Below are 19,483 nucleotides of genomic sequence, written 5' to 3'. Positions count from 1 at the left end.
GACTCAGCAAGGGCTAAGAAGACCTCCGAGTTAGAGCAACAAACCTTCCTCTGGCTGGGTCAACAGTCTGACATTCACACCTCACCAGCAGGTTCATCTCTCCGCCATCCAGACTCGCAGCCACACATGAAAAATAGGCTATTAGGAATATGAAAAGGAAGGATTGGCGTGATGACAGTGGGGAAAGGTGCAGAGCAGGAATGACAGGAGTGAAGGAGAGACCGAGGACAGGCTAAGTGGTTTTGATTTGTTCTCCTCATTGGATTTATGAAGCCACTTGTCTTGTCATCTTCAGCAAATGCTCTACCTCTTAATCAGCACAATGAAAATTCACAAATATACAGTGCTCGGAAAAGGGTCTCACGCCACTCCAAATCCTTTTATACATAAACCTTAGTAGGTTTTAAAAACAGTATCCCAAGCTTTGAGCATTTTACTGTTCAATTCATCATCACAAAATGAAAATGGTTTGGTTTGAATTCACCTGTACGTCGCTCTGTTCCGCAAAGTGTTCCGCACTTCATGTAAGGAACATCATGGAATGAGCCTGATTTGATCTATGTGGCTGATATTCTAATCATTATGTGTGATGATAATCTTATCTCTGCATGAAATCTCAAACTCGGTGGTGGCAGCACAATGCTCAGGGATTTTCTTCTTTAGGGAGCAGGTCAGAATTGATGAGAGGATGGATTAAAAAAAATCCTTCTGTAGCTTCCTCCTGGATGACTGTAGATGGGTTTAGCTCTGAAGCATATTCATGTTTTACAAATTCCATGTCCAAGCCTAGTGTGAAACCCAACTAAAAATCTTTAGCTAAGTCTCACTAAGAGTTGATGTTTGCAGTTGATTTGCATGCAATCGGAATCGGTTTCAGCTATGCTCCACAGAAGGAAAAAGACTATTATTGAATGCGCATTTTACATTTTCATGAAAAACGCTGTTTGTAAAATAATTTATAAAAAAATTGTATTCTTTGCATGAGGTAAATACAGTTTCTATTTATAGTTTATTATGATTTATAGTTTAAAATCTCTGCTACTTCCAATAGTGTTTACAAGCAGACTTTTATTCGTCTTTAATCAGGTTGTTATGTGTTTTTGTGCATAGATTCCCTGTCTGCACAGATTAATGGATATTTTGACTGTTCTTTAGCTGCTTTGAAAGATGTTTATATATATATATATATATATATATATATTATGCTCATTACCTTGGTTTTCTTTTCCTTTCTCTAATCCAGCTTTTCATTTCTCTGTCTTTTAACTTGAAAGTTTCTCATCTTTATCTGAGTGTAACATTTTAGTAATAGCCACTTTTATTTCTTTCCCAGTTGTTATTTTTCTCTTTTGTTGTATAGTCTAACTCTTAAACTGATGCTGTTTTTCATATCATTTAGTCTTGTGGTATCTTTAAGCTTTCATTTGTCTACTTGTTCTGCTGCTGTCACTCCCACATTTCCCACCAGTGGGACAATAAAGGTATTCTATTGTTTCTATTTTCAAGGTATCACATACATCCACCAATCTAGAGGTACAGCCAGGATAATTTACAGACCGACACAGAGCAAACAACATTGCACACTCACGCCTCTGATAGTCATGTTTGTGGACTGTGGGAGGAAGCCGGAGTTTCCATAGGGAAACTACGTATCAGTGCACAATACATGTAAACACCAGAAAGAAGGAAAAAGTAATGAAAGGATCAGAGTTAACTGCATTGCAGACAAAGAAAATAAGTTTTGTCTTATGCATTTGTTTTGTTTACGCAGAGGCTGAAAGCTGCCCTTTCCCACCACCCTGGTTCCATCCCCAACGGCAACATGAACTCAATGGGCCACATGATGGAGATGATGTCAACGCGGCAGGAGCAGGGCAACCATCATCACATGCATTCGCACCCACACCAGCACCTGCAAGCCCCTCCCCACACGTACCAGCACCACGGACACCACCACCACAGCCAGGGCCACGGCCAGGGTGGCCACCACCACCCGCAGGGACACAACCCTCATCACAACTCCCACAACCCACACCTCCTGCCTGGGCACCCACACCAGACCTCACCGCACCATCCTATGCACTCCGCCTCACAGGTACACAAAGCCAGTTCCCAGGGAAGGAGCTCCAAGGCAAAGCCGCATGTTTAATAACACATTAAAATATACCAGACATTAAATCTCCCACACAGTGAGAAGTAACTGACTAAAAGAGGGCAGTGATTCAGTAGCCCTTTGTGTAGATTTGGAAGAAGTTATTAGTGGTTTAATGCTCAAGCATTGCTGAAATGATGCTTAAAATAAGAAGGTTTGTGGACAAACCCATTTTCCCCTCTTTGCTTCATCACTGCCAACTAGTTTCCTGGCTTGCTTCTCAAAAAAAAAAAAAAAAAAAAAAAAAGGTTTTCTCCTGTGGTTGGTCAGCCACAGGTCAGAGCTTGATGCCTGTCATTAGGGCATGGCTAAGAGAGGAAGTCATAAAAGATGCTCATGACTGTCTTTAAGGAAACTTTGCCTCACATCATCCTGCACCAACAAACTCCAGATGTGGGGGCGCATGAGAGTTTCAGGTGCAAAAGGAGTTTAATGAATGCTAGTGCTGACGGTGGGCTGCATCCAATCATGTGGATCCTGGAAGCCGTTAGGTTTCATCTCAAAGAGATGGTCACAGCATATGACTTTCTCCTCGCATCGTCGTCGCTATTTGCAATGCCAATCATTTGGGATGAAGGACACTTGAAAAAAAATGCGACTCATTGTATGTTCCAGATGTTCCATTAAGGCATTAAAACAACCCTGTCTGTGTGCACAGCTGCCGTTAAAGCAGCTTGTGTTCTCCATGGTCCTCCATAAAAATGGTAATGATCTGAAGACTGAAAACACTTGACTTTGCCAAGTAGACGTCAAGATCTGTCAGAGCATGTACGGCTTTAGAAACGGGCCTTTTTAACCGTGTCTGTTGGTGTTAGTCTGAGTGGAAGTGGGCGTTGGAAAACTGCCTCCTGACACCTCTTTAACAAGGTGGGCAACTCTGGTGAATCGACCCAGTCACCCACTCAGTCTTTCACGTCTGACGCATGCAGCCCAGCCCCCGAGGCACGTTTTGCAAACAGATGTTGTTTTTGGGCAAGGTGCTAGGCATTAAAAAACAAGCAGGAGATAATGTATAGATGTTTACACACAAGCCGCTTTGAGGGCCGGCGCTGCGGCGATGGCAGACAGCTGACGGGCTGTTTTCCAAATTCCTGAAAGCGGTACACATGCAGACAGACGTTGTATCATCCCAGAGATCCCAATAATGACCGTCTTATGTACTGCGTGTTTCAGATGTCACCTGCAACCCAGCAGATGCAGCCCACGCAGACGTTGCAGTCCCCCCCACCCAGCGGCGGGCGCCGCAGACGGGTAGTGGACGAGGATCCGGACGAGCGACGACGAAAGTTTCTTGAACGAAACAGAGCAGCTGCAACGAGATGCAGACAGAAGAGGAAAGTTTGGGTGATGTCCTTGGAGAAGAAAGCTGAAGAGCTCACTCAGACCAACATGCAGCTTCAGGTATGAAGATAAAGCTCTGAATGAATTCAGGCCTCAGTGTGAGACTGTAAGCCGTGTAAAGTCCAACCAGACAATCATTTTTACAGTATTTTGCAAAATTATTTAAGTTTACCAAATTTTTCTACAGTACAGCAACACATTTCATTACATTCTACTATCATTATTCTATATTATTATCATTTTATTTTATAGACCAAAACAAATCAGTGCATACAAATGAAGCAGAAGTTTAAAAACTTGACATGTTTAACATACATTTGTCTCACGGAAACCTGAAATTTTACATGTAGATAGGTAGAACCACCTTGTAAAACCAATTATAGCTGAAGATCTATTGATGGTATATCTAAAGAGGTCTGCTTATTTTGTTTTTACAAAATAAGTATAGCTTAGATTAGATGGGGAGTATCTTTGAAAAATAGAAATTTATAAGCCAAGCTGAGGTCTTTCTATCGCATCAAAACTGGATATAAGATCTGGGTTGATGACCTTCTAGAAGCAAAACTTTCATCCAATTCTGTTTCCCCCAAGACTAAACTTCTAGTCGTCTCCATCCATCTTCTTGTAGATCTATTTGTATCTGTTTATAAAGATTTGTAGTGGTCTATCAAATATATATAGGCTGTTTTTGCAAGGCTCTCTAATTATAATGAATTAATTTATTTGTTTCAGGATTCCCACCACTAATACAAGCTGTCTTGTTTTTCAGAATGAAGTGACTATGCTAAAGAACGAGGTGACCCAACTCAAACAGCTTCTGCTCACACACAAGGATTGCCCCATCACCACTATGCAGAAAGAGTCCCAAGGTTACCTCAGTGAGTAGCCCCAAGCATAAACACAGATGACCCCATGCACACATTTGGGAATCTGACCAAAACTACACCTTCACCTGCAGACATATCGCTAATATGTCTGCCGGGACGCTTTGCTCTCATATGCTGGTATCCAGCTTCAATGCTCCCAGCAGGACTCTTTCTTTCGCACCGGGGTGTTGCATGCTCTGGTAGCCGGCCTGGACTGGGAGTTGGTCGTCTAAATCTCCTTAGAGACTAATTTTTCCGTCTGACAGCCGCTCTGTGCACAGGGAGTCGGCGTGAGAAAGCCCTCACAGTCTTCAAATTGGCTAAACCTTACCAATGACCACAATCGTTGTGACTTTTCTGACTGCGCTTCAGCTCAGCTTCGCATGACATCAGAGGTCCACCCTGTGATACGGACTCAAGTGATGTTTCCATGTAAATGAGGCACCTCCCTGTGCTAGCAGAGGAAAATAACGCTCACATCCCCAATGCTCTGAATGGCTCTTTTATGCAAACGAAAAGCCGCATCCCAGACAGGGCAGAAATGAGTTTCATCGATGAGTCTAGCCTGTGTGCAGATGTCATCTTCAATGTGTGTCTAAAATTCATCAACATGTTTGCATACACTTAACTGTATTCATGTTATCCTTATTTTTTTTTATTTTTTGTTGTTGATTATTTTGAAATCGTACATGTATTTAAAAAAAACTGTACATTAAAAAAACATATTTTTCCTACCAATAAATAGCTTTTTCTTTACAAATAATACCAAAATGGTTTGTGTTTATTTTTGTATCGTAGCATCTTTATTTGAAAAAGCTACGCATAACACATCAGTCTATCCTGAATAATGTCTCTGCTGTGTCCTTAGGTCCGGAGAGCAGTCCGGCGGGCAGTCCGTCCCCAGCGTGCTCCCAGCAGCAGCAGGTCATCCAGCACAACACCATCACCACCTCCACCACGACTGTAGGGGGCAGCACTGTTCACGGACAGGCCAATCACCGCACAGACATTAACCCCATCCATTAGTGACTGGAGAGTACCATTTTTATCAGATCCACCTCTGCTTTATTGAGGATTACCAGCTGCACATGCTTGGAAAAAAAAAAAAAACCTCAAAAGGCCCACGAGGCTGCTACAGTAGCTACAGTATATTTTTATAGACTAACTCTGTTAACTCGCTGTGGCTCTTTGGTTTTATCATTCTCGTTTTTCTGTCTGCTTTTTATTGCGACTGGCAGAGAGAAATTGTTGCTAATCTAAGGAGTTTTTCTATGTTGTTTTGGTACAAATCTGACCAAGGTGGTTACAGAACTAGAGAAAGGAGTCAATAGCATCCCATTACCTTCTCCAGAAACATCTTACATCTCTTTGGACTGAATAAGGAGTCAGATTATGACCTGAGCATCACGGGTGAACTTAGGTGCATGTGTTTTACACAGAATCGATATCAAACGGGCGCTATACATTTGTAAATTCTTATAGCTGGTATGATTGTCAGCATTCACCCTGTAATTTTAAATCTTAGAGCTTTATCATTATCTGCATGACAGCGACAATATCATGTGAACAGATGGAAGCAATACATTGCAGTATTGATTGTTTTTTTTCCTCACTGTACACCCGTATTATGATCAGAGTGACCAAAACCTTTGACGTCGTGTCAGCTACAGAACTGAACACTGTGATCCCGATGAGGCAGCTCAGGGGTTGAAGATCAACTCCTCTGCTCTGCAGGACCAACTCGAGCTTTAATCATTGAAGATTTTAATTGTTTATTATTGTTTTTTTTTTTTTTTGGCGTGTGTGTGTTCTGAATGTTTGGATTCAAATTTCGGAAATTTCAAAATGAAATGAGTTATGTCTGATTGTGGGAATGCATGTGAGTATTTGTATAGAATTTTTTTTTTATATTTTACTTCTTTCCTCTGCATAACAAAGAAGAAAAATGAATGAAAAAAGAATGATATGAGAAAATGGGAGAATTTTGTCAGCATTTTTTTTTATTTGGGGAACCTTTAGCTATTTCTTTCTCTGCATGCTTTCCAAGTTGCAATGGTGTTCCTCAATCTTTTTTCAAACTCCTCGTCAATTTATCCTTAAACATTTTTTAACTCTTTTTTTTTCTGATTAGCCCTCCTTGTAAAATATGAGGCAGAAACTCCTCTGCATCACAGACAGCTCTATTACAGGTGAAATCAGAATTGAACAGATTAAGGTTTTTTAGACAAATGTCTGGATCAACCCATGTAATCTATGATACTTTAATGCAATTATGCTACACCTTTTGTAATAATGTGGAATGTCACATGGAGTAAGCTTCAGGACATCTCTGATATCGGAGAAGCTAGTTGCATGGTGACCTGTTGACCTTCACAAATTCTCTTCAGCTCTTAGAGGTTTTCAGGAGCCTTCTCTATGCACTCTGTTCTTCATTCATAGGTGACGTACTGGGCCACTCTAACTGCTTTTTTTCTTTCTTTCTCTAAAACCACGAGAGTTTCCTTGGTTGTATTTTGGGTTATTTACTTGCTTGGAGAAAAAAAAAGCATTTCAATTTCATGTTCTATTCAAAAGTGTCCATTTCAATCAATTTTTTTTCATTTCTACTTCAGTACTGTAGAGTCCTTTCTCTAGGTTGAAAAAAACAACCCCACACCAATATGATATCTTAACCTCCCTACTAGCGTGGTGTTTTTGGGGATGATGTGCAATATCATTTGTCCTCCAATTTATTTAAGTATAATGATATTTAAAAACTTTAAGTTTAGTCTATATTGACCCAAGTACATTCGCCCAGTGTTGGATTGGTTTGTATTTTATTTCAAGCTCCAAGAGTTTCAGCCTGTTTTTCCTTCCGCAGTAGAGCTTGTGCATTAAGTGCATACAGGATCATTCTAAATATACTCTTTGGCTCTTCTGCATTCTTTTTTTTTTTTCTTCTTCCGCCTACTCTTTCAGAGATTTTGCAAGAAACGGCTGTCTGTGGCCCTTGCTGTGTTTGCTGAATATTTTTGAAGTTTAGTTTTCAAACTGCATCTATGAATCCCGGTGGCTTAAAGAAGGACATCCAGGTATCACTGGGGGGGTGGGGGGGTTAATATCTCTGGATTTTTTTTTAGCTTTTTTCATCTTTTCAATATTTATTTCCTGTTTCTATATGCATTACTGTTTGGTTTTTTTTGACATGTGGTTTTAATTTCAGATCAGTAGCCTTAGTAGATATATTAACTGAGAAAAAAGAAAAGATTTGTTAAAGGCTTGTTTCCCCTTTTCTATTTCTGTTTTTTTTTTATTTCTCACACCTCCAAACTTCTCACATTAACCATAACTTCTCTTCCTCTCCTCTTCTTAATGACCAGGAATGTCAGCTGAACTGCATGCAGACCATAATGCACTGTGTTTTGGAGTAGGATACATTCCACTGACAGGTGGAGCGATCGCAGAGTCGTCTATGCACTTTTGTCCTCCGTGGAGTCGGAGGGTAGAATAGCCATATTAAAAGGTCAGAGTAATTCTCAGCGATCTCCCATCTGCAAACACCAGCGAGAGAAACATAGATGTGTTTTGCCATTTTTCTCTAAGGGGCCATGACTGGCCTGCATCACAAGGGGACCTAAAGTTTGGGTATGGATGTGAGGCCGTTTGACTTGTGCTGTAGGTGTTATCAAAATGTAGCTTTTTTGTAGTCTCTCGACGTTGTTGCCTGCATGTGCAGCTCAGAATGAGTAATAATGAGTGAGAGAAATTCTCTTTAAAAAAAAAAGGGCTCTGTCTTACCACCCCTCTGACCTGAAGATTGCCTTATTTTTAGTTTGTTAAACTAATGATGTCTGAACTTATCTTTTTTTTTATTTTGCATGTGAAAAATATTTTGGTGACCTCAGAATACTTTAACTGGAATCATTAAACTTTAAAGTTGTGTAGAAATGTCCTTTTTTCTCTCTATCTTAATTCAAATTTATTACCAAGAAAAGCATTTGTTAATTCTTTGGGCAAACAGAACAGTCAGATGGAAGCGTACATGTGCATATCCTTGTGCAACATCACTTAACGATGTTGCGACTGTATTATTTTAAATCTATAAATATTGTACATAATATCATTAATTTCTATAATCCTGTACATGTATTGACACCACCTTTCTTTTTGAAGGGAGTATGAAATGTGTGGTACGTCTGTAAATAATGTTTTCATAGCACTTGTTGCCTTTTGTTGTACGCCTAAACGTGAAGGCTCATTCCAGCGCTTAGAAACCTTGTTTATATGAAATGAACTGATGAATCCATTCATGCCTGCATAACTTTGTACATTTTGTGTGTGTGTTTGTGTCTGTAATTACGTTGCCTTTGTTTTATTTTGCATTTGTACAGACATTTAATATCATTCCAATTACATTACGGTATGAAAATAAAGCACTTGTTCTGTAACATTCGAATTAGCCCTGTGATGTGGAGTCGCTTCTTTTCGAGATTTCTTTGTGTGTATGTTTGGATGTAATCCTGTTAATGTGATGTGATCAACTACTGTTCACTATGCTTGCCCTTGAAAAAAAATAACAGCTCATTAAATAGTTAGATGCTTTAAAGGTTTAGAATGCTCATTAATTATTAAGATGTCTAGACAGCTTGATAGATGCCTGATGAAATGACATGGCAGTTAACGTCGGTGCACACATGCCAGATCCTGGCTGATGGATGTAGGGTGCAAGGTACACTCACAGAAACATAGGAACATCCCTGCATAAAGGTCTTCATTTTAAACTTGTTTTATCCTTAAAATCTATCACAGATGAATAGTATCTGCCATTCAAACCAGACTTATTTATGCCAAGTATATCAGGAATTTGCAATAGTTTGATTATGTCATTGCAGCAAAAATAATAGAGCAGAGTAATCCTTTGTTGACTAACAGTGGGGAAAGAAGAAAGTAAGGAAAAGTTTACATTTAAAAAAAGGGTACAGTTATCAAGAGCAGCGTACTTAGGCTAAATGAAATATGCAGCTAAGTAGAGTGATCTGGAAGCAAAAAATGCAAACTTTGTAATTAAGGTATTATTTTTCCACTAGTTGCAAAACTGTAATTAACAACAGGGGTGTCGACGACTTATTGGGTTTGATCAGCAAAGATTATAAAGACATTGGGGGAAAAGATCTGCAACAGCACTCCTTTATGCGCCCAAGGTGCAGCAGTCTCTGCAGTTCTGTAACAGTTTTATTCGTGTGGTGGGAGACATTGCCCAACAGAGATGTTATTTTAGTCAAGTTTTCTTTCTTCCAACACTTGAACTGGTTCAATTGTTCGTCGTCGGATAGAGGTGGCCTAAAAAAAGCACTTCTATACTGAAAGGAAATTTGAAAGCCTAAGAGTTTGGAAAGGAATTGTGCAAATAAAAATGAATAGGACTCGGTTCTCCAACCAATGTGTTCTTCCCATGGAGTGGCACAAGTAGTTTTGGGAAAAAATAAGATGTGTCTAATTCTATTTCCTGTTTCTTATGTATGTCACATCAGAGAAGAATAAGTAACTGTGTGTTAAGCAGAATGTTTGCCTTAAGGAAATAAGACCAAAGATCCTGACTTGATAAGGATGTTAAGGTTGCCACACTATTCATTCTTATTCACAACAAAATAAGTACATCAATGTTTTTTGTTTAATTGTTCTCAAGACATTTAATCGTGCAGACTATACCTTTATTACCAGAATATCATTTGTCATCTAGGATTTGGATCTTACAGATGTGGATGCAATCAGTCAGTGGGCATATATGTTAATGTGGACATGGTGTTTACCACACTCAATATGGACAAGAAAAAGCAAAGGACATGGTTGTCTCAGGAGATTGGAAAGAAAATAATGGACAAGCATGTTAAAGGTAAAGATGATAAAACATGTATGTCCAAGTTCGGTCCTAGAGGGCTGCTGTGCTGGAGGTTTAAAATGTTTCTCAGCTTCAACACAGCGGATTCTGATGATTGCAATTCAGTAAAATCTGTTAATCAGTTATTAATGTAAATCTGCTGTGCTAAAGCAGTGACACCTCTAAAACCTGCAGGACAGTGGCCCTCGAGGGGCCACTTACGACATGTCTGCTATAAGAGCATCTTCAAGCAGTTTGATGTTCCTGATGCTACAGTTGAACAAGTTATTCAGAATCTTAGGATCCATTGGACTGTAGCCTACCTCCCCAGAATGTGGCAGCAGGAGGAAAATGTATGACAAATCAAAGAGATGGATAATATGAATGATTACAAAAGAGCCCATAAAAACTTCTAAAGGGATTAAAGTTGATCTTTAAGCTCAAGGAACATCAGTGTCTGATCACACTATCAGTCATTGTTTGAGCTAAAGTGGACTTGATGGGAGACAACCAAGGAGGACAATATGACAGACTGGAATTTGCAAAACTACATGCTGATAAGCCATAAAGCTTCTAGTAGAATGTCGTACGGACAGATGAGACAAAGATTGAACTTATGGCCAAGACATCAGCTCTATGTTCAAAGATGGACAAATGAATCATATCGAGAAAAGAACACTCTCCTTCCCTACAGTCCTTTCATTGGACCCTGAATCTCTGCAGGGTTGAATTAAATCTTAACGCTATCAAGGGATTCTGGAGAGAAATATACTGCCCAGTGTTAGAAAGCTTGGTCTCAGTCACAGGTTATGGGTTTTCAACAGGGTAATGACCCAAAACACACAAATAAAAACACCCAAGAATGGCTAAGAAGGAAACATTGCACTTTTTTGAAGTGGCCTTCTATGACCTAAATCATGTTAAGCATCTTTGGAGCAATCTAGAAAAGCTTTCAAACCTGAGACACTGGAGCAGTTGGGTCATGAGGATTGGACCTAAAATACCTGCTCAGAGAAGCAGAAGTTGCATTGACAGCTACAGGAATTGTTTGAATGCAGCAACTTCCTCTAAAGAATGTTCAACAAAATAATTAGGGTACCATCATTTTTGTCCAGGCCTGTTTATTTATTCGTTTAAATCAGTGTGTTGAAGCATGGTTGAAGAGCAAAATTTGACTTTTAATTTTTCATTTTCATATAATTTTTATTTAATATTACTATTCCTGTGACCATTGTGTGGTTCTCTTTAATTAAAATAGGGGCACCAACTATTTTTTCAACATCTGCAGACCAAAATCGTAGATGACCTTTGATATTAAAGTTTAGATTTTTTTTTTTTTTAGAAAAAACTCTTTCACTGTTTAACACAGAAGTTTTTTGGGGGGCTTTGGACCCAACTTAGATTAAGATGAGAATAAAAGGAAAAAGAAATACAAATAATAAAAAAAAAACTATTCAATTTTTTACAGAATCAATAAACATTGATTGAACTCAACAAAAATCAGAATCAAAATCATCCATATGTATGTGTAGCCTTTCTGACAAAACATGTTTTAATATGTAGTTGTATTTATCCTGCTATTGTTTATCTAGTGGTGAATCAGGCACACTGTTTTATTTTCTTTTCTAACACTGGATTTCCAAGGAAATTTGCACCGCTTTTTCATATAACAAGAAGTTAGGCTGCAAAACCTTCATAGATGAAGCAGATCCAGCTCTAACAGCTGTCAAACACATGCCCCACACTTTATTGAGAGATTTAGTTTGCAATTCTTCAACCAAAATGAACAAAATAAATATTTTATAGCACCAACTAGAAACAAAACAAAAGCCCCTCATTGACCAACTTCTGCTTTTGTTTGCATTTTTTTCTGCTGTTACAATCCATTGAAATATAGCGACCCCTTGTGTACCCTTTCAAAATAAACACCCATTGGAATAAGACCATCCTATACTAAAAATCAAGACATGTTATTTAAAGCACCTTTATTTTTAGGTTTATTCACACAAAAATCTTGCAGAAGCTCAAGTCTGATCAAACAAAAACAAAACTTTTCAAACTGATTTGTGTAAAATAAAAAAAGTGAGCTCAGAGTTGATGGATCAGATAAAATATACAAAATACACAAAAAAATTGTTTGTTGTGACAATCAACCATCTTTAAAATCAATATGTTCCGTGAGCCCATAAGAATTTCCTTTCACACCCAGCCTCTTGTTGACAAAAATCTGTCGATCATATCGAAGGATCTCGCTGGCTGGTCATAAGGCAGGATGTGTCCCCCTCCTCTGATGATGACCTGGGAAACATGGACCGGTTAAAATTCAACAATTACCATCCCTGCTCGTCTGCATGTGCCCTTCGTCCTGCCCGTCCGCTCACCTGGAAGAACTCCCCGACTTGCCTGACGTAGCCCGCCACCTCAGTGTCAGTGGGCTGGAGCTGCCAGGGGAAGCGGGGGGCTGTTTTATACTCGGCTGCTCCACTCCAGTTTACAGTTGGCAGGAATCTCTCGGTCAGAGGAGCAGCTACGATCACATCCAGCTGACCACTATAGATTAGGACCTATACAACAGTCACACTGACTTTTAGTGAACAATTCATTTCAGGAAATTAAATCATTCCTTTAAGCGATGTCCCTGCTGGGGATTACCCTGTAGTTGTCCATCAGAACGCCCAGCCATGGTTTGATGCTCTTCATGACATCCTGCAGGAGGTGCTTCTCCACCTCAGAGCCATCATGGAAGGTCAGGTTGCCCACATGGATGGCCTTCCTCACAGCAGGCAGAGTCACAAACTGAGAGAAGTACTCCTGGTCTTCAGGCTCCTGTCAGACACACAAAAAGGTAATACATGAGATCTGGACTCAAAAAGTCCAATCTATATCATACATTTGATCTGCCAAACCACTGAACCAGGTGAGTCCAATCTGCACAGGTATATTCACTGTGCAGATTGAACAAATACATGGCATGGAGATTATTTGTTGGCTCCAGAACCCCCATCTCTGAAGCTCAGTCTGTTTTTAAAGCATAAACTAGAGCAGCTCATATTTCATACCCGACACATCATGTAGTTGAAGTAGTTGGTGCAGCCTGTAGCATTCTGGAAAAAGGAGGGATACGGATCCACGTCGCCGTTCAGTAAAGAGTCAAAAACCTGAATTCAGAAAAGGAAAATGCTTCATTTCTAACATTTGTTTCCGAAGCGCACAAATCTTCCCGGATGGTTGAAAACCAATGCAAATCTGTCAAATACAAAAAGACCAATATTACAAAGTACAGATCCGGATTCTACCTTAAAAGCCTCCACCCATTTCTGCTGCTGGATAAGTTCTACGCCGAGGTCCGTCTGTTTGTCCACATACTGCTTCTGGAGCTCATCTATCATTCCTGTCTGATACAGGAACTCTCCATAACCACCAAGCATCTAGTAAAGTTTCACAGAACAAATACAGTACAATTTAAAAAAATAACAACAACACTAGGCAGTTACATCTGAAATCTATAGATCTATGCAGCTTTCATCTAAAGATGCACGACACCCACCAATTCTGGATCACAGAGTCCATCCCCAATAGCCATGCCCTTGAAGTTGATCTTCACCTTTGCAGTGGGATTATTTTTGTGGATGTAGTAGGAAACTGCAGGGACATATTTCCCTGCATATGACTGTCGAAATAAGAAAATGCAAAGTGAAAAAGATGCTCCATAAACTTGGAGTCAGAGGAATGTAGACTATCACGCTAAGTCTGCTTTACTCAGTCAGGAGCAGTGGTGCTTCTGTGTTCATCATCATTGCTTCTTCAGTGCTGTCTTAAGGTCAATGGCAGCTAAACTGTCACTGCCACCACCATGCTTGAGAGGTAGAGGGCTGTTCTTATGTTTAAAACCTCCAAATTACTTCTCCATGCATACCTTTTGTCATGTGGACAGATGATGCATTCTTTAATCAGTATTTATAGTTTTGAGGCTAGATCAGATTTAAACTGTTCACCATGTTGAAGTCATAGAACAGTTCACATTGCACTTCAAAATTTGTAAATCCGAGGATCTGATAAGTTTATTTACATATTGTCAGAACTCTCTCTAGTCATTATTTTTAAATAGAAAAAAAGATCAATTTATGTGTTTAAATGCACAAATATTACAGGAAAAAAATTTACCTCCCCAGTTGCATAGAACTCGTTGGACTGATACTCAGGAAAGAGCTGGAAGAACTGTGTTAAAGCACTATTAAAGATGAAGAGAGTCAAAAGTTAGAAGCAAATAGAACAAAACCATCTCAGAGAAATGATGTCCAATGGCGGATCAGGACCGCACACCTGTACAGATCTCTCCCAACATCATCCTGGTTTTTAGCAAATCCTCTGTCATCATCAGTGAAGCTGAAACCTGTTCCAACCTGCAAACAAAACACACCTCATAAAGTTTCATACATGCTGAGCTGAAGTTTGGCTGCAGTGATGTTTAGATTTTTTTTTTTTGTAAGTTAAAATGGGGATATAAATACCGGATTATCGATGTACAAAACTGAGTATCTGCTCGTCCATGCGTAATCCCTCAAACCAACTGCAAAGAGAGAAAGACTGCAGCTCCAACAAAACTGTTAGAGCTTTACAATGTGTGCCGCTCTTTTGGGCCGGACCAGTTCTTACCAGTCAGGTTCTGGTAAACCACATAGGGTCCATGTTCCACAAAGAGGCCGAACATAGAGGTGCCACCTGGTCCACCTTGCAGCCAGAGCAGTACTGGAGCCTTGTCCTGGCCTGCCTGGAAATGAGGGAAGAAGAGGAAAATGACAACTCAGCACCACCTAGTGGTGAGATACATTTAAAAAGAAAACAAAAGAAAAAGTTTTTAAAACTGATTCTTAAAGCAAGAAATGCAAAAAAAAACAGGATGTGAACCTAGAAAAGTGGAATTAATGAGGTCCATCCCAGCACAAATAAAAGGAGAAGAAATAGCGATCACTAGGTTTCCATACATTTTAACAGCCATTATTCTCATACTGATGCTGATTCAAAGAATCTGAATTTTCAAAGAAAACAAAAGAAATTATGCATTATGAAAAATAAGCCCAGAGTTCATGCAGGGTTTATAAATGACATGCACCCTACCAAGCTCAGTGCTTTGCAAAAACTTGGTGTGGCAGAGACTTTATCTGATCCTGAAGCGGCTCAGGAACATCGTCTAGCCGGATCTCTCTCTGGTATTCTAGTTTCAGACATCAGACCCAAACTGTCTGCGTGAAACAAATGGAAATTTACCAGAATGATCAGAAACAAAGGCTGAAGCCAGCCATGAGCTAGCAACTACTGGAAAAACCACAGTTACCCTCAACAACGAGGCACATTTTATATGAACATGCAGAGAGAGTGAAAATCAGAGCTGCACCCAAAGACAACCCACATGCATTCTGCAGAAATGGTTTTAAAGTCATGTTAGACCAAGATAGATTTACAGGACCATCAGTTCACAGAACAAGATTCAAACTGCCAAGCACGGGGACGGCAGCATCATGCTGTGGGTCTGTTTCTGCAGCCAGGAATAACAGTGTCTTGCACTAAATCAGAAGAAATCAACTAAATCAACAGCTTGATGTTTGAATTGTGAATTTGGAAGCACCATATACGTCAGGCACAAAGGATGCGAGACTTTCAACTAAATAGAAGACAGGACCTCTGTTTATATTTAAAGCTGCATGTGTAACTGTAATCCTCTTTGCATTAGTAATGATTAATAACAAAGTCAAGCACATGAACCCCATTCTTGTTTATTTAAACTCACTGAAAATCTGTTCAGTAACACCTGGATATCCGCAATGTAAAAGTGCGGAAAGCCTGAGTTCCTTTAAATCAAGACTAAAAACACATTTGTTTCGGATTGCCTTCGACTCTTCTAGTTAAACAGTTCAACTGAAAAATCATTAGTTCAACTTTTTTCTTTTCTTTAGGCCAACTGTTTTTAATGTTCTTCTTTGTTTCTGCATTTTTTATTCTATTTGTTTATTTTTTTTCCTACTTGCATTGATTCTCTTTTATTTTCCTATATTTTAATAATGTAAAGCCCTTTGCATTGCCTTTGTACGGAATTGTGCTATACAAATAAATTTGCCTTGCCTTGCCTTACTAAAAACAGAGATGAGTGATGAGCATTTTGTAAAAGGAAACCAGGCGGTCTCTGGGTTTAGTTTAGTTTAGTTTTATTAGGATCCCCATTAGCTGCCAAATAAATGGCCACTAATCTTCCTGGGTCTACTAAGTTCCCAATTGGCTTTCACTCTTTATGATCCATATAAATATCTCACCTCTAATCACAAATGTAACCTAAAGCGTTAAAAGCCAGAGATTTGGTATTGCATTTATTTCATCAACATTTTAACTAACAGGACGGCAAACTCAAAGGTATTTCCGGTAAAATAATAAGCTGCTGAAATTGCAAACTGAGGTTCAAGTTTTATAGCATGTCAGGAGTTTGCATGTGACTTAAAAAGCATAGTTACTGATTTATAGATGTAAAAAGAGAAATATTTAGTTCCTAAAATGGCTTAATTTTGCATTGCTGGAGTGGCTTAATCACCCTTTCAGGAATTATTCCTAAAACTGATTAAATGGAGAGAGTTACTGTTGTTTGAGAATACTTCCTCAAAAAGAAAGTGCATGATCCGCTGAATCTGCTGAGGGTAAGGCAATGAATGCCTGCTGCAGAACAACAGGCGGATCTCACCATATATGCAGGGAAGAACCAGAAGAAGAGGTTGCTGTTGTAGGTCTTGTTGACAGTGAAATATCCAGCGTAACTCTTGACATTGGCCCCAGGCATTTCTCCAACAATACTCAGCTTCCTGGCTGCACCAAATCAACAAGGTGTGTCAGTTCAAAAAAAAAAAGAGGTTAGTGTCTGAAAAAGTTAGTGAATATATGTGTCTTTCTGGTGTAAGAAGGTTCCTTTACCTTCATCTATGGCGCCTTTCTCCAGATAAGGAGTGATAAACAGAGGGGCCCCGGGGTCCACTCCATTCAGACTGCTGACTCTGTGAGATTTCCTGCAGAAAAACGACGAGCAGCCTCGAGCGGCTGCTGCAGAGTCCAGACAGGCCCAGAGAAACAGGAGAGCCAGAGTTTCCCTCAGCATCCTGCAATCAGGGACAGGTTTCACATCAGACCTACAGACCATCCGGGATTTATGTGTGAGCCTCAAACACCGCACTGAGTCAGGTTTCATAACCAGAGAAAAGGAAGAAACATCCCGCTGTGGGCTAAAGGAGAGACAGACCACCACTCACCTCATTATCCTGTGGTTTCTATGGAAACGAAGCAGGTTTCAAGCTTCAGAGAGGAGAAAAGCGCCAGTGATCTCTCTCTGTGGTATTAAACAGATCATCGCAGTGAACCGGAGTCACGTGACTGGATTGGAGGTCACATGAGCGCCATGAACCACGTGGTTGTTCTGAGAGTCTAGACGGAACCCTGAGCAATGTCTCGCAGGAAACATAGCAGCCTTAATGAATGGACTGAGGCTGAAAGGGAAATTGATCTCACTAAATATTTGGTTGCTTTTTTGTTAGTAATGAAGGCAATTTAAAAAATTTTCAAAATTACCTTCATATTATGTGCTTAAAAAAAATTTATGGACCTCATTATTTCCACATTTCAGTTTAAGTAACAGCCTAGAGGCCTAATTTTTATGAATTCATTTATCAGAGGAGGCATATCATTGTTCATCTGGTCCAATTACTTTGTTTCATAAAATTTAGAAAATTTAGTAACATTGACATAAACCCTAAACCAGGGGTCTTCAACGTTTTCCAGGCCAAGGACACCCAATGGCGAGATGGAGCAGGGACCCCCTAATTATATATATGGTATGAAATAGTGTCAAACTGGTCCTATAGTCACTTTATTACATATGGAGTCATGTAATGAAAGTATTTTTGCCCTGGGATTATTAAAGCAGGGCTGTCAACTCTCACCCATTGGGTGAGACTCACCCATCTCGGTGTCTTCACACACTCTCACTCCACGTTCCCAATTTCTCACACTAAAAAATGACAGACATTAAAACTCGACTCCATTCCACTTATTCATGTATAAAAATACCATGGGGATTTTCAATACAACCTTAGTGTTAACACACAAGGACTAGCCAGGTTTATTTTGGTTCATTGAATATGTTTAAAAACTTAATTTCCATCACACCTTCCAAATAAAACATCCAGAGAAGTGCCGTCTCCTGTCATGGCGAGCTTTTATAAAATCTACAGCCTCCTAGAAGGTCTGAATTGTTTAGCTGTTTTGTCAATTGTAAGAAAAACTAATAACATAATGAATAAAGCTTTTTAATCTTTAGCCTATTAGCAAATATTTATACACAGTGAAGTTTACATAGGTTTTGATTGCCCTGGTTCCTGTATTAGTGCCAGTAATCCAGTCATAACTTATTAGTTCCCCATTGTTTAATTTAGTTGAACTGCAGAGAATAGTTAATAATCAAAGCTGTGAAATTCTTTGTTTAAAGTATATTTAAGATGCAAGTATTTTAGTGCTGCCCATTCTGCTGTTCTTCAATTCCTTAAAAATCACCAGAATGTAGAAAATAATGTATATTGTGTGAAAAATGTTCCACATAACTGCAGACCACTTATTGTTACTCAGTAACATTTACTGTGGTATAAAAATTGCACATTTTGCAACTTTGCTTCAGTTAAATCCTCTGAAAACCTCCAACCAATAGCTGCACTTGTCCTCATCTAAACATGACAGGGTTTCCTGTCCAAACTATTTCAAAATCTCACCCCAAGGTTTGGTGAAAAGTTGGCAGCGCTGTTAAAGTGTTTCTGATTCCTGGTTGATGGGACAGGTGTTGTGAATGAAATGGTGCCAGCTTGAAAGAGCTCCTGTGTGTCGCTGAATGTGTACATTGATGACTGAAAGACATCTTCTGCCTCCATTTTTGTTGAATTCATGTTCATGTGTATTTAAAGACATTTCAAATACTGGGAAAAAAAATTGCAGGGGGGAATATTAAAAAAAAGCCTAATCAACCAAAACTTTCGGGACCCCATGTAGTACCTCTGTGGATCCCCTAGGGGTCATGGACCCCCTGTTGAAGACCTCTGCCCTAAACCCTTTGTCACAGTGTGAGTACATTGAAGACGTAAACTAATTGATGTAAGAATAAAAGCATTAACACAATAACGTATCAACACAGCAGATCTTTTTCCAGGACTGGGAGCGGGTGCAGCATTCTCTGCAGGACCATTCTCT

At 39.5% G+C, this 19,483-nt stretch overlaps 2 protein-coding genes across 3 annotated transcripts in view; one reads left to right on the top strand and one right to left on the bottom strand.

Moving 5' to 3' along the window:
• The window catches only part of creb5 (cAMP responsive element binding protein 5), a 45,376-nt gene extending 39,991 nt beyond the window's left edge, over positions 1–5,385 (top strand). For both annotated transcript variants that reach the window (XM_015370918.1, XM_015370909.1), the window contains exons 8-11: positions 1,772–2,095; positions 3,326–3,553; positions 4,263–4,371; positions 5,228–5,385. In XM_015370918.1, coding sequence (XP_015226404.1) covers positions 1,772–2,095; positions 3,326–3,553; positions 4,263–4,371; positions 5,228–5,385 — 819 coding nt within the window. The remainder of the gene's footprint in view (positions 1–1,771; positions 2,096–3,325; positions 3,554–4,262; positions 4,372–5,227) is intronic.
• Positions 5,386–12,178: 6,793 nt separating this feature from the next.
• cpvl (carboxypeptidase, vitellogenic-like) lies at positions 12,179–17,644 on the bottom strand. Its single transcript, XM_015369793.1, has 13 exons — positions 17,503–17,644; positions 17,171–17,352; positions 16,944–17,065; positions 14,873–14,987; positions 14,728–14,786; positions 14,540–14,619; positions 14,381–14,447; positions 13,764–13,886; positions 13,513–13,644; positions 13,276–13,374; positions 12,869–13,042; positions 12,598–12,780; positions 12,179–12,514 (listed from the first exon to the last, which is right to left on the bottom strand). Exons 1-13 carry the CDS (start codon positions 17,505–17,507, stop codon positions 12,416–12,418), a joined length of 1,440 nt encoding a protein of 479 aa, XP_015225279.1. The 5' UTR covers positions 17,508–17,644; the 3' UTR covers positions 12,179–12,415.
• Between the last annotated feature and the right edge of the window lie 1,839 nt (positions 17,645–19,483).

The sequence above is a fragment of the Cyprinodon variegatus genome, unplaced genomic scaffold (genome assembly GCF_000732505.1).
Source record: "Cyprinodon variegatus isolate N-32 unplaced genomic scaffold, C_variegatus-1.0 Scaffold2, whole genome shotgun sequence".
Classification (NCBI taxonomy): domain Eukaryota; kingdom Metazoa; phylum Chordata; class Actinopteri; order Cyprinodontiformes; family Cyprinodontidae; genus Cyprinodon; species Cyprinodon variegatus.
Note: the sequence above shows the minus strand (reverse complement) of the source record. Positions and strands in the feature narration are given on the sequence as shown.